We start from the raw sequence: 23383 nt of genomic DNA, 5'->3' as shown, positions 1-23383 counted from the left end.
TCGTTTGCAGTCATCTGATCCCTACATAGCATCTGAGGTGCTGGCTTTAAATTTGCAAAGTTATGTAAACAGTGCCGTGTCAGCGATCTTGACTTTAAACTCTGACCCCCGATATGGCTGCCACGTTGAGGTTGTAAGGCTTGTTATGGTGTCTGGTGATTGACAGAGCACGCTTTGCTATACGGTTTTCATATTTGGTACACAGCTGCATTCTCTCAGTCTCATTCATTTTACTTCATGTCTGCAAACTACTCATTGGAGGTGCCATTTGTCTTAAATAAATAAATAAATAAATAAACTATGGCAAAATAAATAAACATTGAATAAATATCCTAAAAATTATTTCAATACAGAATCATCACCAAGTATAGACAAAACTAATTCATAAAATTGTTCACTTGCTGTTCAGATTTCTTTACTTCCACAGAGCCTTTCTGTTTTGTTAAGACCTCTGCAATGCTGAGTAGGTTACTGTAGTTCAACTTGAAATAATCTGTGATCGGTCTGTGTAAGTCTCGTTAAAAGAGAAAGGTTTATTATTCTGCAGTTTAATTTTGTGAGCTTAAGCTGTTTTTGCTTCACCACAAAAATAAAAATGCTTGTGATAAAAGGGTTTCAGGTCATTGCAATCGTACAGAGCCTCAGTCAGCAGCCACTCCTGGGACACTGTGTGAAGACAAATTGAAAAGATTGCTACCTTATTCCACAAGATAGCATTCTGTATTCAGATTCATGTTTATGACTTGTATGTCAGAATGAGTAAAGACAATGCTCTACAGTCATGAACACTGCCAGTCAGTACTGTCTTGGTTTTCTACGTGTATCTAACTGAAAGGATTTTCTCATTTTGAGATCCCAATGCATTGAGACCCAATGCAATCTGGCACTCCGACAATCCAAGCATATGATTACCACTTAAGCAAAAATTGCACTACTGCAGTGCATGCTTGCTGCAGTTTTCTTGCACAAAATTATTTAAATGAATGCTGCGGATACTTCTACTGATGTGCATTCATGTTAGCGCCCCTGTGTGGCCTTGGGAATGCAAGGTTCCCCATCCATGCAGGTACTTCTGACTTTTCAACAGCCTTCACAGAGGTGTTAGCACCCAGAATCCTCTCCTGACTGAGGAGTCCCAGGTGTAAAGAGCAGACGAATGACATGACGAAGAATGAGCACTCTGAAAAACAAATCGACAGCTTTGCTTTTGAATTCCTGGATATCTTACTGAGAAGGCAATTTGTGTTTAAACCCAGGAGTGATGAGGCCAAGGCTGTTGAAGATTCATTTAAAAAGAAAAGGACACCAGTGACATGAGATAAACTGCGTGCGCGGGTCTGTTTACAAATATGCTAGTGTGGAAGATTTGTATTGAACGAGATTTGCAGAAGTATTACAAATAGTCAAGTTCAATTCTTTGACTCACACTGACTGTATCATTGTCTTCAAGTTAATAAAGCATTTTCATTTAAACATCGGTCAAAGAATTGCGTACTTAGATAGATGGATTTAAAGTGATGGAGGATATTAGAAGAGAATTGTATTTATAACTGGCTATTTAAATAACGCTGAGTAGAAAGTGTATAAAAATGAGTTTGAACTCACTAACGATGTTAGTCCGCACATAATTAGCATCAGTTGAAAAGAGTTTCCTCTTGGCTGGCTCAAGTTGAAAACACAACGTCCCTTCACAATGGGACACCAAGAAGGAAAGGAACCGATTTTGATATTGCAGCTTCTAATCATATTTCATGAGGAGTAACAGAACGTTAGAGGAAAGAAACTGGGAAACCGTCCAGCACAGTAAACACAAACTAACAAAAAGTTATGAATAATTTATAGAATTATGAAAGTTATGAATTATTCAGTTAACTGAACATATTCTAGCTCTTTCGTGATCATAAAGGGAACATTATCTTTTTTTTGCATAGGCCTACCATCTTAAAAAAAGAGGGAGAGGGAGGGAAGGAGAGTTTTGGGTTTCCAACACTGTCCTGACTAAGATTAGTAGCTCAGGCTGTCTGAACCCTAATTGCTGATCTCAGAGTTTGGGTGGGCTGAATTAAAGTCTCCCAGAGGCCTCGTTACAGGTGGTGGGCAGACAGGACTGGAGACTCAGCCCGAGCACATATCCCTGAGAGAGTACGTTCCCCCCCACCCTTAACAAGCAAAGCACAATATTATATTCTTAAAGCATTCCATTTCAGTCTGTGTGTTCCTCGCATGCATTCCTGTACATAGGATTATTATTGGAGGGAATTTATAGTCATTTATTTAACTAGATTTGAATGACATCAGTTCTGGTTGAGCGGGGCTAGTGCAAACTCACAGCCATGTGGGCCTGTGAAAACACTGCAGTAAATAAATCAGCGTGGAGACGTTTCCCTTCCCCTCGCCGGCTTGTTGTTCTTTCTTTAATGCAGTGCCTGCGTTCCCTGCACAGATCTTTGTCAAATAAATACATTCAAATCCCGATAAGATCATATCTGTTCTTGAGTGTATGAATGGGGGATAACGGGACGGCTCTCCATCATATTTGGCAGAGCGTTTTGTGCCCCCCTCCCCTCCTTGATCCCCCCCACCCTGCACATGCCATGGAATAAGTGACCACTTAACCCCCTGTTGGCTTTCTGAGCAGTAAGACGTTTTGTGTATGCAATTGCTTGGCTCCTTTGTGGCCCCTGCATGCAGAATCAGTTATAAAGTGGTAAATGACTCCCCCATCTTTAGTGCCCGCCAGTAACGAACAAGAAACTTTAAAAAATCTGGCAGGGTCAAGATTATGCGATCTCGTCAATTTCTTTCCTGTTAATTCCTGTTAAATAACGACCATAAAAATTAACTGGGGCTAAAGGTGTAAGACTTGGGGCTTATAATAATCACTTCATGAAGAAGGATCAATTGTATTGCAAGTAATGCCCTTTGCAGTGGGCTTGTAGTATACCTTCCAACAGGAAAACAAACCACCTTCATAGACTGAACAGCCCCCAGACACTTAAGAAAACACACCTGAAGGAAACCTTTAGTTTCCTGAGCCCCGCAGGTGGCAGCAGCAGCAGCTGAACCCAAAGCTCCTGGTTCCTGCTTCTCCACACACACAGAGCAGGACTGAGAGTCTGAGAGCTGGCTGCTGGGAGCACAGGCCCCTGCAGAGAGCTGTCATTGTGAATACAGACAGGCGTCAGTCAGCAGTCGGGCTCCAGGTGAGGACAGATCAGCGGCTTGTCTGCTTTCCACAGCCGGCTCTTCCCTCAACACCTTGTTTGTTCACCAAATCCATAATCAAACTGCTTGCTTAGTTTCCCGCTGAACACAGCAGCCCACATCTGCAGGAGAAATCAAAGGTTCTGTATACACACGTGCTGGGAGTCACTCTGCTGCAGGCTTTGCACCTAAGAGAGCGGAGGAGAGCTTCCAAAAAAAAAAAAAAAGAGTACACCAGTGTGGAACACTTATTACGGAATTGGTTAAACATATCTCTTGGTTAGAAATATCTACCTGTAACCTTATGTTCCAAAATACATGTCTTTCATCCAATGTTAAACATCAGTATTTAACCCGAATGATCTTTTTTTTTTTGTAACATGTATTGTTTTACAGCTGGATATCACATCTAGTTATGAAATGAAACACGCACACAGTTTTATTTTAGAGGTCAGCGTGATTGCATTGGGTGCAATAAAAAATCTCAGCTGTGTCTGTAGTGGTATATTTGCAATCAGCCAGCAGAGGCTGTCTGAGGGCTGCTCTATACAAGCCTCACTAGTCCTGTTTAATATGACACTATACAGAAAGTGGATGTACTGCCAGAACGCTAATGCAGAACAGGATGTTTGCTGATCCCCATCGGGTGCTGAACACCAGAACAAAAAGGGAGGGTCATCAACACTGACACGGACAAAACAAGGTCAGTTTCACAGCAATCCGTCTGACCCAACACGCAGGGTTCTGGAACGGCTCTGTCTGACCCAACAAGCAGGGTTCTGGCACGGTGTTGCATTATTATTATTATTATTATTATTATTATTATTAGTAGTAGTAGTAGTAGTAGCAGCAGTAGTCGTAGTTGTAGTCTTATCCACTGTTTATTGTATTTTGTTCTTTAGCCAGTTGGCCCATCGTATTAAAAAGCTGTTTCTCTTAATGTTGGTATAGGTGTTTCTAGTTGATGGTTATACTGTGGGCTCATGCTAAAGCCACACAGCGCCTCTCAGGGTCTTGTTTGTTCATCAGATCTACATGCCAGGTTACCCAGTGGATTAATAAGCAAGCCCATGCGAGTTCACACTTTAACTGGGACCAGATCTGATGCATGCTGCTCTGTGCACACCATGGGATGTAAATGATGAAAGATCACAGTGCCACTTAGAGATGGGGGTAATCTGAAAAATCAACATTTTCACAGACTTAAACCCCCTAAACAATGTTGCATGATTGCACCACTGGGGAGCTCTGTTTATGTTGCTTGGGTTTACCTACAGAAGTCATAACACCAGGGCTAAAGAGGCAAAGCTTGTGACCCGTAGCATTTTCAGAGAGGAGCACACCTAATATGTGAATACGTGCCATCCTCTCTGCAAACACAAGCACAAATCCTACCTGTCTGGTCTTATCGGACAATTACAGAATGACCCTGGGACTTTCATTACAATGCCACAAAACAACTGTATCAGTAAATACTATTATTAAAAATACAACGCGCCTCATAATGCCTTGTTAATGCTGTTTACACAACCTATACATTGTCAATCAATACTGAATAAGCCTTGTGGGGGATGTGTGCTCTATTATCAACAGTATGAGTACGAGTGTCAGTACAGGCACTTTTTTGCTGCCTAACTACACACTTCCACCAGTAGTTACCCCGTAAGGACATGAACCATTGATAGTTACCCAGTTATTACTATGTTATTACATGGTGATGTATACCCTGTAATCAAAAAGTGCTAACAGAGTGTGTCTAATATGCTTGAGCGTGTCATATGCAAGTGTGAGTTTTCTCGGTTAAATGACATTTCTTTTTCAGTATTGTAGTAAAAGCATGCAGAGTACTGAAAGGAAAACAAGGCAATATTTTGGACCAGAAAAGAGGAAAAAGGATCCTTCAGCATGCCCTTGATCACATAGAAATGAGCAGGGCTGTGTTTCCAGCTTTGTTTTGGCTCAGGAGGGACTGGGTGGTGCAGTCTCTTTATTAATGACGACCATGCTTGTTTCATCAAGGGTGTCCTTCAGTGCCAACTGTGGCAGCTTCCTGCCAGCTTTGGGGCAGTGTTAGAGACATGTGCTTGAGCTCATTGGGGACTGGGCTGAGAATACTGGAACTCAATGGGCTTGAGAGCCACGCAGCTGGAAGAGAACTCCGGCTGGAGCCAAATTGGAACGTTCCCATATCTGTGTAACCAAACAGCTATACTTAGAAACTGACAATGCTGCCTGGTCCACATTGTTCTTACTGCTGTGCCAATAAGTGGGAAACGCTCAGCCCTCCATTCGCACGACTCACTATTATTTTTCATGTTTTTTTTTTTAAAAGAGAAAGAGTATAAAAAGGTCAGCAAGTCAGAAGGTGAGTAGAAAATTGAAAATGGGTTAATTCACTAGCCATTCAGCACCATGTAGACTCGGTTGAGGCTGGGGTTTAGACCCTAGCGGAAAGCAAGTACGTATCTCAAAAAGCACCCCCCATTTCAATACCCTAGAAATAAACCCAGTTAGGCTCCCTAGTCTTGTATATTCCTTGTTCAAACATGCCTTTATTTTGAGTGCGGAAGCATAGAACAGGACAGCAACAAACATATTCCATCTTTTCCAATTTGAAAAGCCTTTTGTGCAACCCACCTCCCCCCGAATACATGGCAATGGAAACAACATGCTCAATCCAGATGAGCTATACTCAAGCACAATCTATCAAACTATCACTGGAACTACTTATGCCTGTAATAGAATCTGCTTGCCCTTTGAACATATTTTTATGTTGTAAACTGTGGAGAGGTATAAATGCCCCCCTCGCCCACTCCCAAATCCCACCTCTGAAGTCTCTCTCTCTCTCTCTCTCTCTCTCTCTCTCTCTCTCTCTATACATATATATATATATATATATATATATATATATATATATATATATATATATATATATATATATATCAATTTAAAGTGTTGCAGCTGGTCCATTATGTGCACCAGGGATTGTGTGGGCACTAAAAACTGAGTCTGATGAGAGGAAAATAACTCCCCTGATGTCAAGACCCGATCCTGCTCTCTGCTGTGAAAGCACCACATAATTTGCATCAGTAAATACTAAAGCCGTCTTCTTTCAAGGTCTTGTAGCAATGAGGCGTAAGAAAGGAATGCACCATTATATAGGTGTGTCAACATGGATCTCAAAAGCTGTATTGGCTTCACTAAACTACCACCCAGGTAGACGGCAGGTTAGACTCTTAAGCAATCAAAAGGAGAGTGGTGCAGAAAGATCCATAACAAGCCAGCCCACTCCATACCAGTGGTAATGATCCCATAATGACGAAGACACCCGATATGACAGAAGAACGCAGCTTTCTTGAATATCACAGCCAAGACACAGTAAACACAACCTTGAACCAAAGCACAAACAGCTGAAAGTGTGTGTGTGTGTGTGAGAGAGATAGAGAGAGCGAGAGACAGGGGGAGGGTGGGAGTGGGTAAGGTTACTGTCAACGGGGTGGGAACTGGGGTTGCTGTTTAATATAAACAGAGCCGTGCATTCTTTTGGGGAGTGCCGTGGAAGTCAGCATGTGTTTCAGCAACTTTCTGTATTTCTAGGTACTGGTACCACCAACATTTTATTTTATGAATCCACAATGTGTATTCAGCATGAATTACTAATTAGTGTTACAAAATCCAACAAGAACTGCATTGTCTGATAGGCACATGTGAACGCATATTACTAATTGGGTTTGCATAGCTTATCAATGGCTTATTGATCTTTAATAATTAATAGATTACAGGGTATAAATGGTTAATTGAATTCATTATTAGCTATTTTAGTAAAACTCACTTGCTAAAAAGTACAGGGAAGAGTGTAAGAGTGAGTGGGGTCTTTATCTGCATTGCTTGTGTAAATGTTTCACAAACCCTTTCTTGAACCCCTTTTGAAATCATTAGATGCACTGTTCTGGCAATGCCTTCCTTTGTGTTTTTGATCAATTTCAGCTGAAAGGGTTTGATATGCTGCAAGTTTCTTCTTCCACCAATGAAGGAGCCACTCAAACCTAACATTGACCATTGGGGGGCATTAAAACAGCTAACCATCACCACTTTGTTGTGTTTTCTTCCTAAGGAATTTAATTGTGCACCAACATGTCAGACCGGTGCCATGGCATACATGTGGCATTTTCTTATAATGTGTTAATGTGGGAAAAAACTGTCCACTGGGTCTACAGCAGTACTGATAATTAACTTCATTTTCAGCAAAAGTGAATGGATATTTAAGAAAGAATAACTCCTACATGTTCTTCTACCAGCTCTTCAACAAAACAAAGCAAACCAGTGCAATGAAGAGGAGGCTGAAACTCATACGTTCACAGCCTCAAAGCATCTCTGGCTACTGAAGTGAAAATGTGTAAGAATAACACAAGGTGCTGTATGAGTGCCGTTGGATTGGACGGATGGGTTCTTCTCTGAACCCCCCTCCACAGATGCTGTGTGTTTTTACTCTCTGGTGCCACACAGGGGAGCTGTAACGTCTTTTATAATTCGTCAAAAAAAAAAACTTCTCTGCCTTGACTCGGCCAATCACAGAGCTGCTAGATACTAAGGCATGTAGATATTTTTATTTCTAAAAAATACATTTCTCAATTGTTACCGCCTAAAGCAATTCTATTTAAAGCAAGCTGGCAGTATATAAATTATGACACAATAATGACACATTTAGGACAAGTTTACCTGGAATATAAAGCAGTTTTGCTGAAGTTTTCCTGGAATATAAAGCAGTCTTGCTGAATCACTTTCTCCCTCCAGTTTATTTCTTTTGTTCAATGTATTTGCCACAGTATGTAATGCTATTGCATGGATTTTTTTAAATGTGAAAGTGTGAAACCTGGTTTTTAATGGTCTCATCATATAAGCACTGTTTTCCACCACATTCATTTTATTTCTCATGTTGCTTCTTGAAGTAATAAGGGCACTTACTGTTAATTGTATTTATTGGTATTGCTATGAATCTCTCACATGTTATAGCCTGTTATACCACAAGCTTTTAACCCACTGCGTCAAAATTTGACCCCTTAATACTTTTTTAATGTACTAATATGTTCCTATATCCTGTTGCTTATACTGTTACTGATGTTTGACAAGGAAAAAGGTTGCATCCAAGTACAGCAGTAAAATGAATCAGTTTGAGTATAGCCTTCACCTACTTGTAGATACAAGTTTGAATATCAATTGTTCGACTCTCAATGTGCCAAGACTGACACACACACCGTGCTAGGCTACACCTCGTAAACCGAGTCAAGATTGATTCGCTGGCATCGAAAACATAACCGATGATCTAGGACGGTCTGTGCTAAACCAAAAGCCCAACGACGTTTTTTTCTCATTACACATTCTGTTTATATTAAGAAAAGAAAAGGGGAAAAAAGGTTTGCGAGAAATGTGTACTCTGTCCCATTAACGAATCCCATATGTGAAGAGGTTAAAAATGAATTATTAGTGCAGACAGACAGCCTTGAAGCAAACAGCAAAAGCAGCCCATTACTATATGGGTGAAGTCAAGCTCAGTGGTTATTTATATTCTACCCGCATCAGGACATTCTGCCGAGGCACTCTCATGGCATTAGTTAAACAGAGAAGTCACATCAGGATGGGAGAGACTGAGTGCACATATATCTCACTGTAATAATAGCCTTATATTAAAGATTCACTTTATACCTGTCACACCTTATTAACCTTGGAGGAAATCAGTCCCAAATGTATCATCTGTTTAGGATGATCTTCTCGTGGTTTTGCCAACATTAAGGGTAATTACATAATTATACATGGGGGAATATTATTATTATTGTTATTATTATTTATTTCTTAGCAGACGCCCTTATCCAGGTCAACTTACAATTGTTACAAGACATCACATTATTTTTATATTATTATTATTGTTATTTGTTTATTTAGCAGACGCCTTTATCCAAGGCGACTTACAGAGACTAGGGTGTGTGAACTATGCATCAGCTGCTGAGTCGCTTACAACTACGTCTCACCTGAAAGACAGAGCACAAGGAGGTTAAGTGACTTGCTCAGGGTCACACAATGAGTCAGTGGCTGAGGTAGGATTTGAAGCGGGGACCTCCTGGTTACAAGCCAGTTTCTTTAACCACTGGACCACACAGCCTCCTATATCCTATTTTTTACACATTATTTTTACATACAATTCCCATTTATACAGTTGGGTTTTTACCTTGCTCAAGGCTACAGCAGCAGTGTCCCCCACCTGGGATTGAACCCACGACCCTCCGGTCAAGAGTCCAGAGCCCTAACCACTACTTTTCAACTATTAATGAAATCCCCCAAACAAAATATTATGTGATTAAATAAAGTATTAAAAATAAATAAATAAACCAGCTCCAATACATAGCGACACTGTAAAGATTCCTAAAATATTAAGAACAATACTGATTTTTCTATTAATAAAAATGTTACTTTTCATATTTGATGTGTTTTCCCTTCATTTTTTTTTTACTGTGCAAATATAATTGGAACTTTAAGTATAAACCTCAGTGTTAAGAACACTTATAGTGTGTGCACAAGTGTCAAGATACAGATTCGTTCACTGTGGTTCTTCTGTAAATTCTGGGGCCATCTTGTACGTGTGTAGGGATAGGTATGCATGTGTGTTTCTATATATGTGCATTTACAGGAAGAAGGTTTGAATTTAAAGCTGTGGGGGTTCAGGGATCCCTGCTGGCATTTCATCTCAGGCTCAAGTCTACTTTTCTGTTTACAATAATAACAACACACTACTTCTTTACAGACTGAGTTGGGACACAGTTCAAATGTCCCTCTATATTTATAATGCCTTTCTACCTTGATATTGTATACAACAGTTTAAACTGAAATGACGTGCCCCAGTTAAATGTGATATATTATTAAAGAGGGGTTTGCCATTATCTCGCAGGACATCTGATAACAGGACACCAGCAGTAGAAACAGTCTAGAGAAGTGGAGTGTCACATGGAGATCAGATCAGAACTCTGAGGAGCTCCACTCTGCTGAATGCTGAACACATGGAAACAGTGGCATGGTTTGAATATCTAAGTGTTACACTGATGGTCAGCGCTGATACAAGACAAGAGCTCAACACTTGCTTTGCAAAAGCAAATAGCGGACTAATGATATATATATAAATACATATTTCCTGATTAAGGATCGTTCCTTAAAAAAACGGTCAAATCTGCTTAAGAAGCTGCTGACGTTTGCAGGAGGAATAACCTAAACCACGGCCCTCAATTGTTTGCTTATCTTTGGGTATAAAATTCTTCAGATTCCCTTCAGTCATGTCGCTCACCTCGTACATGATCTGATATGGAGGTGCATCCTGGTTTCTTTCTGCCTTCTTCTCTCCATCCATCACCTCGACAGACTCTGTCCACAAAGCAGTGGGGACGAGGGGGGGGGGGGGGCGGAGGGGGGAGAGGGGCTTGTTTCGTGGGTCAGGCCTACCTTCCGACAGCCTCTCTCAGGCACATGTAAAAAAATGCAAATCTTGGTTTATTTGTTGCTTGCATGGCTATATCATTTAATAAATTATGGGAGGCTAAGAATTAACTCCACGGAACAGTAATTTGTTCTCAAATTCACAGTTTTCTACTGAAAATCTGCACTTCCTATTAATTTAGTATTTCTACATGTGTTATAAACAACAGTAGGCAGTTCTTGGTAATAATGACATGTGATGGCTGTGTTCTAAGAATGTGTTATAAGAACTTACAATTACTTTATAACATGATATGAAGCAATGGCGTCGGTCATTGAAATGTTTTTGTAATAACTTTATAGTCATTGTTTATAACCGTCAGAACCTTTAATAGCACACACATAGGTGTTTTATAAATGGAACCTAAAACTAAAGTGTGGCCGTTGAGTGCACAGTACTGCAAGCTGTAGAAGAGCAGAATATATTTGACATGAACTAAATAAACGTGTAAGATTAATAACATCAAAACATGGTCCTGAAGAACTTCATTGTGCACGTCTGTGTGTGCGTGTGCGTGTGTGTGCGCGCGTGTGTGTGTATATATATATATATGATAGCCTGTCTGTCTAGATATTCAAAACTAAAAGGGATTTTAATCAAAACAGAAAACAATAGCGTGAAAATGAAAATAAAAAGCTGTCAGTGATATGACTCTTTGCTTCACAAACCCCAGCTCTGCACCTTGACATCTGCCCTGGGCCAGCGCTCTCTGGGATGAGTCATCTGAGATTCTGTCTTTGTTTTCATTCTTTGGACCTCACATGCTAAAACAAGATGTTACCCCAGCTGGGATGCACCTACCATGCTGCTGAAACGTTTCAGTGCTTCCGTAAATATAAATCATCGTTAGAATTGCTAAGCCTGGGTACAGACTCCACCGGGACACATCTGAGAATGCATAACTATGGAAGAGTAAAACAACTGCACATTAAAGAACAACAACAGCTTCTTTCCATTCATTGGATTAACAGTTCTTAGTTCTTTCTAGATCTATAGAAAATAAAAAGGTGCAATCTCTGCATTATCTTCCCTGAGGTCAAGAAATATATTTGTGCAACATGAAGTTGAAATCATTGTTATCATTATTATTACTGCTTTTTATAAAGATCGGATAGGAATGCTCCTTTTGTCTTCCCAGTAATAGTTTATAAACTACAAGTCATTTTGTAGTCTTCTAGTTTGACAAATGAGATCAGAAAGGCCGAGCAATAACACAGTAACTGAACAAGGAATGCACTGGGAAAACAAGTGAAAGGATCCCAAGCACTTTCCTTTTGTTTATTGCATCACATCATGGATAACCACTGCCTTTAACTGGCAGCCCGCATGAAAGCGGAGCTGTGACCTAAATCAAAGTGTATGAAAGCGGGAATCGACAGATCAGCTCACGAATGGATAACAATCTAGTCATGGCCTTGGCGGGACATCCACACGTTTGTTCGGAGAACCTTTTAAATGTAAATAATCTTCCGCAAACCTCCGACTTCTGTTCGGCTCTGCGGCATGTCCGTCAACATCTGGGCCTTTGCGAAATTCACCAGGGAAAAAGCGAATTCCTCGGCTTCACATCGGTCCCATTCTCCACATTGTTCGGAGCTCATGTGACTTCCTGATCTTCAGCTGGATCGCGTGAAAGAGGAGCGAGGAGGAGAATCCGATATTTTCCTTCCTTTTGCAATCCCTGGGCCAACACAAAAAGCCATATTGTAGTGAGTGTTGCTGTCTCTAGTACTGCTCTATTCCAAAGGGAGGGGAAATACCTCCATATAGGATAGCTATAGGAACATGCAGAAAATACATCCTTTCAACTGCAACCGCATAACAGAAAAGTCATATGTTTGTGTATTTTACAGAGGTACCATGCTTTTTTAATATACTGTTTTGGCTCAGGCTTTATCCATGATTGCAACTTATGGTTATGCATAAGTGGTTACTTTCTCCATTTTCTCGGTAAAGCACAACAATGAAACCTCATATTCCTTCATTGGGGTAGGAGTGTAATTCTGTACTTGTTATTTTGCAGTCCAGTACAGCACATCAATAACCTTTGCTGAGTCTTTTCACGTAGACTCCACCTGCCCTGTGACTGAAGCTATGAAACCTGCTTTCTTGTATTCAGGACATCCAACCAGTCCTATAAACTGACAGAGACCAAGAAGTGGCGATCCTGCTTCATACTGCTGCCTCGGGAGACAGAGAATGCATTGATCACAGGGGCTGCTGTAGTGCAGCCTGGCATGTTCCGGAACTGTCTTTCAGCATCCTGTGAGCGTACCTCCACCACAGAGCATCACCTGGTGTGTCACACAGACACCTGTGCCCTGAGCACTGGGGGTTTTCTAAACACTCACAGCTCAGATGATGGTCTCTATTATTAGCACTGTTAGCTGGCAGTCTGAGAATTTGAGAATTAACTCTGGCACTTAACATGTACTCTGCAATCAGTATGCAGACGTATCACAGTAACCCAGGCTTGTTGGCCCTCGTTCGTTCACGTACTGCAAATGGACAAAACGGTTGCACAAAATATTTTAGGAGCACTTTCTAAGCACTTTAGTCACTCATATCTTCCCTTGAGTGTGCTGAGCAGGTTCAAGTTCATTAGACTTCCAGGATGAAATGTCAGAACATACAGGTCTCCAGTAGCCGTAAGGGGCTGCTCGGGGGTCAGACGTTGATCGTCAGGAGCTGCTGGAAAGCAGGGAAGATGAGCTGCTCGTCTCACAGGACCCTCCTCAGCCGCTGCACGCCAGAATAAACATCTGAGTTTTAAATAAATACTGGACGGGGGGGCTCGGGAACAGCCTGCTTTGGTCCTGAGGCCCAGACAAGAAGAAAGAAAGCAGTGAAAGATTTATAACTGGAGTAGCATTCACCCTGGCCTTAATACAAAGGTTCAGACGCATTAGATATACAAAGAGCATAGGGCTGCATCAATAGGAAAAGGCTTTAATTAATTTAGGAGATCACTTGGCCCCAAGTCCATATCATCAGCTCTTTGTAGCTGGAATGCCAGCTATTTGAAGGCAGGCCAATGAAAAGGCTGAAAAGCCTAGGTGATGATGTCCAGGCAGTCTCTGTATAGAGAAGCAGAAGGATACTTTTCAAAAGCTAAAAGCTTCTCTTTTTGAAACAAAGAGAGAGAGAGAGAGAGAGAGAGAGAGAGAGAGAGAGAGAGAGAGAGAGAGAAAGAATAGATTGTGAAATAGGCAGGTTTTAATCTATTATCCTTGGGCGATATGATTGCAGCTTTATTTTAGACTTTTGTACGGGCTGTTGAATTCATAACTCAAAGTGATGGACTACAGCACTCGAGACTTCAAAGCTGAGTCCAGCTGCTGGGCATGGACAAGCTGGCGTTTGCAATGGCATCTTCTTCACTTTCTTACATTAACCCTGACCTGAGATGGCAGCTCCGCAGTGCTGGGGTGAGAAGCCAGTTTGGCACATGCTTAATTGGGCACAGACTGGCAGGTGGGGTAGGATTTGGGTGGGAGTTCTTGGAGCCACAGACCACCAACCTTAAAAAAATTGAACATCTACTATCCGGGTGAGCTCTGAAAAGAGTACTTTTTTAAACTGGCTCGAGGAGCAGACTGTAATTCTGAGAATAGCTGAACCTACCCTGTCAGGTTTAACTGCACAAGTGTTTAAACTCTTATAACACTCAGAGCTACCAGGAATCTGCAGCGTTCAAGTTAGCACCTGAAAAGCAAAGAAAAGGACACTATTTAATCAACAGAATGAGGGTGTTTAATGAGGGTAGTAATTGAAGGCATTATAGGTGTTTGGGACATAAGAACAGACCCACGGCTGTATTACAATTATGTGGATAACATTTGTCATTTTAACTTATTTTTTGCAATACCACAGCTTGTCCTGTTCTGTTCTCACTCTTTAGAAGGGCAGCTTCCACACACTTCACCAAACAGACAACTACACAGCAGCAGATGCCTCAGCTCACATTCCAGTTCAGACAGGGGGACAGAAATAACTGGAGTAAAAAATGATAGTATTGCACATGTAAACAATGATAGCATTGCACATGTAAAAAATGATAGTATTGCACATGTAAACAATGATAGTATTGCACATGTAAAAAATGATAGTATTGCACATGTAAACAATGATAGTATTGCACATGTCAAACATGATAGTATTGCACATGTCAAACATGATAGTATTACACATGTAAACAATGATAGTATTGCACATGTCAAACATGATAGTATTGCACATGTCAAACATGATAGTATTGCACATGTAAAAAATGATAGTATTGCACATGTAAACAATGATAGTATTGCACATGTAAAAAATGATAGTATTGCACATGTCAAACATGATAGTATTGCACATGTAGGTGGAATGACTTGGTGATGTTAACAATGTCGTTTATGAGCCAGTGGCAGATCGCTCACTTTGTTTCCTCTTTCATTACTGGAGTTCACAGTAGTCTGCTCTAGCTTCGTGTCGGAAGCTGTGTGTTTGCTGTGGAGAGTTCTCCTCAGATGTGTTGAGTGGAACCCTGGCAGCTGGCAGCGCTGTGCTTGTTTGTTCTCTAATGAGGCGGCAATGGGGCTGCTGCTTTTTTAAATTATCCCAAGCAAACAAACAGTGGCTACATGGACACAGCAAGGACCTTCATGCTGCTGTGAAGCTGGGGGGCGCTCAAGCACATGGCTTTGTCTATGGGGGTCTGCATTGCTGCTGGGGTTTCACACACATCACCCACGGTTTCTAGCATTTTACTGAACATCATGTGTGATTTTCACCCAAAGTTCAGCTTACTCACACATGTGAAAATATGAATTAAAGCCATGAAAAGCCCCAGTGTTACTTTCTTTACATAGATACATGTCTGGAGACAATGAATGAGTTGTATTGCAGTGCAAGGCTGTGTGATGAACAAACTGTAATACTGGTACAGGCTAACTTGCAGGCTACAGGCTAACCAGCTTCACACAGCCACTTGATGGTTGTTAGCATTCCTAGAGAATAGAAGCTGCTTTCCCAGCGGTCGTGGAGCTTCAATGTTGCAGCAGGGTATCCTTTATTCATATTATTTCAAAGGCTACATTTCTTCAAAGAGACAGGCCTTTTTATGGCACTGTTACTACTGCTGTTTTATGACACTGCACTTGTGTTTATAGGTGGACAGTAAGAGGTGTGCGAAGCATATCATAGTTGTACTGTTTAAAATAGGAATTCATACACACTCCACAATCATTTCAACAGTGCCCTCGGGGCTTGTATTGTAGCAGTTTACAGCAGAGCCTGGTCACCATGTCTGAGGGGCAGAGCCACTGCAGTGTTCCAGGGGGGCTTTTGGATTGGTCTTGAAGCCCATTGAGTTTTCCATTAAGATCCTAATGGTTTCTTTCAGATAAAGAAAACTATGCTCTTATGCATATATGATGCATATACTACTAAGATGCATATACTACTGTACCAGAAAAAAAGAAAAAAAGAAAGGTTTGAGAACTGCAGGTCAAAAGCACAAGGTTTTAAATGGCATACAGGTCCCTTCATTAGGTGAGAGTGGATTGGATATTGTATTGTTAAGTTTACAAGGGTGTAAGAACGAGGACTGTCCAGTTCACGACAGCTTTAACTAGTAGAATTCACGGGATAGTTCTAGAATTAAAGAACGTCGGCTTTGTAAATCTTAGAATCCGTGTAGTTTTATGAATATCAATCTTTATTCAATTAGGTTTAAATGACCCCAAAATGAAAGCGTTGTGGTTAAGTGCTGTTCATTGGTGCTCGCATTTATATCACATTTTGCTCAAGTTACCCCCCCCCCCCCCCCCCCAGAGTAAACACATTATAAAGATTGTCGACACTTTTTTCCCCAATCGTTCATCACAGAGTAAGTAGCGGGGTTATGAAAAAATCTAGTGTCATCGTGTGCCTGTTGGCTTTCAGCGGATTCCACAACACACACACATTGGAAGCGCAGCGGTTCGCCTTGCCGTGTGGTTATTTCCTGCACGCTTTTGCATGCACTCCTCCGCTTCTCTCAGCTCTCTCCAGGTGTGTGTTCTGCTCAGAGGAAGAACCCGTGCTGCGCATGAGAAGTCTCTACAGTAACCCTTCGAGTGCGCGTCTTCGGACATCCACGCCTCGCTAATGGCGCATTTCAACATTCAGCAGCGGTTCTTGGCAGCGTTTCTTCTTGTCAAAAATAACATGTTCTCTAAGGGTGTTTGTCTGCGTTGGACTATTCATAGTGGCAGATCCCATAGTGAATTTGCAACCGAACATACAGAAATAAGCTGTAAATAATACGCTATAAACAGTAAAATGTGTTTTTTATATTTTTAGTGGTATCATATTTTGGTACGGTCAACAAATACATTCAGCTCTTTCCAACGTTATTACTTAAACAAGCCTGCACGGCAGAAAATGATGGTCCACATTCACAAAACATTAAGGGCTTTTTTAAAAGAAGTTTTGATCTGTTTTGAGTAATTAAATCAAATGCGTTAAATGCTTTCATCTTTCAGCTCATTTTATTTTCATTCGTATTCCCACGTTTGAAGAAAACATCGTCTAAAACGCAATGCATCACACATTGACTAAAGTTTATTAAATTCATTTTAAAAGTATGAGTCGTTTTTCCCCCCTATTTAATTCCACATATATCAAAAAACAGTATTGTATCTGAACACAAAAGCCAGTGATTAAAATGACCTTATAGGGGTCTAAATAATAGCTTGATTTAATTACAAAATTACAAGCGACTAAACTACACGTCCCTGCAGAAACTGTATCTGATAATTACTGAGAGGGTTATCTTGAGAAAGCGCTTAATAGCGACCATTGAAGATTTAATGGGCCACCTGTTACATCGTGTTCTCTTAGATTACCAAAACAAGCGTAGCGGTTTAATTATCATGTACTGCATTAGAATTAGTAACTTTAGTAGGCGGTTTAAAAATAAATAAGAATTGCGCTTTCACATTTCCACATTTCAACCCCGCGAGTCATTTTCTATAGCGCTTTAAAGGGCAGTTGCCATCCGAAAGCCTTTGGGAATGCCATTGCAAAGTAACTTGTGAAAACAACCCGTGATGTACCTAAGAAAGAGCATAAGAACATAAGCAAGTTTACAAACGAGAGGAGGCCATCGTAGCATGCATGCAACCGACATACAAGTGCACGACCAACAAGCAAAAGCGAAATATATTTATATTTATTCTTACAATTGGATCCCCACATATTCTTCTGTTTTCAATACCAGCGTGTATATGCCCATCGTTTCTAGCATGGAGCAATGCATACTAATGCGAATATAGTAGAAGTCTGTTTCTTTCAATGTAAATAATGAAATACCGACACGTCACCAAACAGAAATCCAAAAGTCTATTGTAAAACGCGTGGATTTATTTTTTTGTTTAAATAATAGCTGGACACGCTAAGAGATCTGGGAAGAGACGTGTACGTGTACAACTTGCGATCTGTTTTTAAAATGCTGATCTAGAAAGGTACAGGGGCCTACGTTAAAAATACAAATGAGAAAAAGAGACCCGTCGTGTTCATTTCTTTATTTGGCTATACTCTAAACAAATCCAATACCGACTCAACAAAGCGGAGCGTGTTTAATTCATGTCCATGGAATGATTATTATTATTATTATTATTATTATTATTATTATTATTATTATTATTATTATTATTATTATTATTGATAGATTGATTGATTCAACATCCCCGCTTCATAGAGATTTAAAATGACAAACTGGAAAAATGATGTCATACATTATATATGAATGCCTTTATTGGTTAAATGTGGTACGCTACTGGCTAACAAACAAAGCATACAAGTTGAACCGTTTATAGGAATATCATCCTATACTGCCCACAGAAAGTAAAATAGAATCAAATAAAATAGACAGGCTAGTAAAAGCCTATTCCTCTTTCCTGGCACAGCCTGTCACCCAGCATCCTGTCAGTACGGGTGTAGCTGAGCGGGTGACCCGCGTTCTGGTTCACACGTGGTTTTTTTCTGCCCTGATTCGATCGGTAAACCATTAATGAACATCAAAAATCCATTTTAAAAAGCATATAGGGGACAGTATTGCATGCCAGCGTATTACACATCCCACAACCAAATCAAGACACTACCTCTACTAATGTAATGTGGGTGAGCCTCAGCTTTCAATGCAACGAAACATATTTCACTTTATGACATTAAAGCCGAGACTAATTGCATGTATTTGTGCTATGCATTTTGAATTATTATTATTATTATTATTATTATTATTATTATTATTATTATTATTATTATTATTATTATTTCTGTATTCAGATTGAAGGGTAGCCTACACAGCATTTCCAACACAAGATGAATGGAAGCGTTTCTCCTTCTAATCCGTTCTCGGTCTATATTGGTTCTATTTAATCACTTCCTTCTTTATTGTATAGTTAATTAATTAAATAAACATGCCCGGGATGATTTGAACGTTTACTAAATTAAAGGACTTGAATTCTTCCGTAAATACGTGTCAAAGAAAAAATACCGTCGTTTTTACACATTTACTTAATTATTATCATGTTCAATCAATCAGTGCAAATAATAATAATAATAATAATAATAATAATAATAATAATAATAATAATAATAATAATAATAATAATAAAATATATTTAGTAGGCAACGCGTATTGTTTCTATACCTAGCATATCTTGTGTGATTTGCTTACGGTGTAAATAATAAAGGCTGCATTTATTTCAGGAGATACATAAGCTATAACATGCGGTATATAGATTATTATATCGCATTGAATAACACCAGTCTGGTTCTCAAGTCAGGTGTTACGCATGACTGTCGGTTCTGCTGACCAGAAAGCTTAAAATATCCGAATGATCTGGTACATTGTCAAATGGGTGGACAAGCTGCAATGTTATTGCTGAAAACCGACTCCGACCTTCCTGTCTCCAAGCAGCAATTACAGCAGCAGGGTTTGTGTCAGCAACTTCAGAGCCTTTTTAAATAGAATTGATACAGCTTTCCCGTTTCTCTTCCTGATTTTCGTTGTTTCCTTTAAATATTAGATAAACTTAAAAGGAAAACAAAACAAAAGTCTTAATGCAGCTATTAATGATGAAAGTGCGTGTAAATGACGAGAACGGAAACGCTTTTCTCTGGTGTGAAATGAACACATCGCTTTTGAACTTGAGTTTAAAAGATAAAAGAACAAGTGAAGTGATGTATTGTGCGCGTGTTTTTATTCCATCGTGCGCACTATGCGCCGCGCAACGCAATGGGATTCCAGTGGACCCCTGGCCCTCAGGACACACCGTCCACTTTCTGTTTTAAACAAACAGGCTAGGCTACTAAACTTTAAAAAAACTATTTCGGAAAACTCCCATTTAAACTCCAAGCTATTCCGCTTTCCCATCCCGTGTTCAGGACAGGCTGACTGAAAAGGGTTTACTGAAATGTTAGTACAGTTAGCCACTTTAGTATATTTTTATATAGCTTCATTTACACACATTTACTGCACCAAAAGAAAATCTCAGTAGGTTACACTGATCATTAAAACGTATATTATTATTATTATTATTATTATTATTATTATTATTATTATTATTATTATTATTATTATTATTATTATTATTATTAATACCGTCAGTATTAAAACGTATTCGGTAATAATGATAAATGAATAATCAAAGTGGTCATATGACAAAACTAATGAACATGAAATAAGAAGCGTGTTTCTGAGCGTTTAAAATAAACCTTTCGGGTCGTTTATTTGAAACTTTGGAACGTTTTGTTTTCGTTTGAAAAGGTGACTCGTCGTGTTAATCGTTTGTTGAATACGCCGCATTGTGAACTCCTTTTAACGTATATGTTTGAACTCAATATGCTTTCAATAAATAAAACACCACGAAATAAACCCTCACTGTCTGAACCGTTACTCTGTAAACAGAGGACGGGAGTATGTTTTAAATGCATCAATGGTGTCTGCGGATCATTTCACTGCGATTAGACTTCAGGATATATTGATGAGGAATAGAAATGAGCCAGCCGTCCTGTGAAGCAGCTAAATATAAATACTACTCATTATTATTATTATTATTATTATTATTATTATTATTATTATTATTATTATTATTATTACAAGAAGAAGAAGAAGATCATAATAATTATATTCAGATGATTTCAGACTTTTGTATCTCCACAGGCTAAATTATTAAGAAATAAACGAAACCATTGTCGAGACAATCAACGGCAATCAGCTACTACTACCAAGAACCGGAATAAGAATACTAAGAAGAAGAAGAATTCGAAGAAAAAGAATCCATTTCAATAGTTAACATATTCATTGAATCGTTAGTTGTTCATCAGCAGCCTACCGAGCATTACAGAAACACAAATATCCATCCCATTAAAAATCAAGAACGGCCGGTACGTGTCCATGTATATCAACGTCCACCCCGAAAGAATGCTGAATAAATCAGCTATGATGTTGTATATTTGTTCATTTTGAAAGCATACGTGTGTTTTCATGATATTTCGTTGTATTTAGTGGTAAGTGTGTTGTTTGTATTATTCCAGCAGACAGCAGACTCGTGTATTATGTTAATGCAGTTGTACACTAATCCAGTTTATAAATGAACACGCGCGTGAGGGGGGGGGGGGGCACCTATTCATAAAGCACCTCGACACCTCGCTTCCTGCTCGTCTCTAAATCCTTGATTTCAGATCAATATTGATACAGTGTAGAATTTAACATGGGGAGCATGGAGGGTGCGTCTCTGAACACAACCTCAGTCACGCTATATAGAAGTCTAAAGGATTGATACAGGATCCGTTGACGTGTTTGATTTATTATGTGCTAATTGATTCCATCTCAGAATTAACAGTTGACATTTTTATTTTAAAAAGAGATATATTCCGGTAGCTGAAAAGCGTGTGCAGTTAACGCGTGGCTTTGAATTACGTTTCCAATTAACTTCAGCAAAACACCAGAAAGTGTAAAGCAAAACGAGTTCTGGTCATTTTATTGGGAAGGGAAACTGTTGCAAAATAAAATGGTGCGCATGGAAATACCATACGAATACAGAAACCTTTCGGAACCCGCTGTTGCCTTGTCTAATATCCTTTGTTACAAGAAAACCTGGCTGATATGCAAAGGTCTGCCAAAAAAAAAAAAAAAAAATTCAAACAGAAAAGTCAAAGGCAGAGGAGCCGAGGCACTGCCGCTCGTGCAGACGTGCCCGTGCGTATTACGTGTGGCTGGGTGCGTTCTGGTTCTAATGAGCAACCTTCACTGGATGCCGCCGGGCTCCACTTTCTAACCATGTATCCTCATTCTATAAAACACACCGCTGCAGGCGTTCATTTAAACCCAATCATTTAATTCATTTAAACGCACACTAAACCCAATCTGCATTATGAATCCGGTTTTGATAAAGCGTTGTATTGAGCAGTAGAATATTGCTCTTATTGTATTATTTGTATTGTAACACTTGAAATGTATTTGCTTACGATTGTAAGTCGCCCTGGATAAGGGCGTCTGCTAAGAAATAAATAATAATAATAATAATAATGGAGGAAGGCCTGTTAGCACTGCAGCCCGGTTAGAAAATCCAAGCATGCCAGACCATGGCGACTGCTAAAGCATACAGGCAATTGAAATCATGTGCCGCATCACTTTATTACACATGCTCGGTGCAAGTGTCAATGCAGTCATCGTGGCTCAGTATACAATCTTACTGGTGTGTGTATAAGGGTGTATCTGTGCACGGTTATGTGGTTTATTAAGCGGTGCTTGCGCAATACTATCATGCCTTAGGTAGTCCTATAATTCTTGTCTATCAACGTGCTCCTTTTTATTTGTTTATATACAAAACCATTAGAGATTTCGTTTGATAAGGCTCCGTGTTTTTTTTTTCTATTTCTGTTTTTAAGGTTTGACCTGCAGCATAAGCGATTAAAGAGCTTCAATCGGTTTAACTGGAATAGAGGTGGTATCAAATTCATCTTTCACAAAGAAAGGTTCATGCGTGTGTATATATATATATATATATATATATATATATATATATATATATATATATATATATATATAGATATATATATATAGATATATAGATATATAGATATATAGATATATAGATATATAAATATATAGATATAGATATAGATATAGATATAGATATATATCAGTGGGCTAAATCTAGCATACACAGGTGCGTAGTACATGCAAAATCATCTATATTCCTATGTAATGTAATGACTGGACACGCAGATTCTCTCTATTAAGCGGAATGCTGAAATAGAAGGTGCGGGGGACACGTTGAGATCACAGCGCACATGGCCAGCGCACTCTGCTTCGGGTCCTCGCGCTTTAAAAGGCGATGTGTTGTCGCGCGCACATACAGTATATATTTAGATGAGAGGGCTGTGTGTGTGAGAGAGTGTGTGTGTGTGTGAGAGAGTGAGGAGAGAGTGTTTCTGCGGTGTGATAAAGGATCCCTCTATCTGCAGGTCCCTTCAGGATCACTTTTCAGTAGATTCTTGTTTCTCCTGCCCCTGTCTAGCCGTGGAGACAAACGGGCTTCGGGTATGTATCGAATATACCCGACTTGTATTCATTAATAATAATAATAATAATAATAATAATAATAATAATAATAATAATAA

General features: G+C 39.6%; 1 protein-coding gene and 1 long non-coding RNA gene across 6 annotated transcripts in view; one reads left to right on the top strand and one right to left on the bottom strand.

Moving 5' to 3' along the window:
• Positions 1-8429: 8429 nt before the first annotated feature.
• The window catches only part of LOC131699006 (uncharacterized), a 25599-nt gene continuing 10645 nt past the window's right edge, over positions 8430-23383 (bottom strand). For all 3 annotated transcript variants that reach the window (XR_009307986.1, XR_009307987.1, XR_009307985.1), the window contains exons 2-3: positions 14348-14428; positions 8430-13539 (exon numbers count right to left, since the gene is read on the bottom strand). This is a non-coding gene — a long non-coding RNA (uncharacterized LOC131699006). The remainder of the gene's footprint in view (positions 13540-14347; positions 14429-23383) is intronic.
• LOC117427792 (T-box transcription factor TBX1) overlaps positions 13987-23383 on the top strand; it is a 35455-nt gene continuing 26058 nt past the window's right edge. The window contains exon 1 of one of the 3 annotated variants that reach the window (XM_058994169.1): positions 13987-14151. In XM_058994169.1, the coding sequence (XP_058850152.1) occupies positions 14130-14151 (22 nt within the window). In that variant the 5' untranslated portion in view covers positions 13987-14129. Of the gene's footprint in view, positions 14152-23155; positions 23304-23383 lie in introns of those variants that run through there. The other 2 variants (XM_058994171.1, XM_034046094.3) reach the window with 2 other exon arrangements.

The sequence above is a fragment of the Acipenser ruthenus genome, chromosome 21, assembly GCF_902713425.1.
Source record: "Acipenser ruthenus chromosome 21, fAciRut3.2 maternal haplotype, whole genome shotgun sequence".
NCBI classification, from domain to species: Eukaryota; Metazoa; Chordata; class Actinopteri; order Acipenseriformes; family Acipenseridae; genus Acipenser; species Acipenser ruthenus.
Note: the sequence above shows the minus strand (reverse complement) of the source record. Positions and strands in the feature narration are given on the sequence as shown.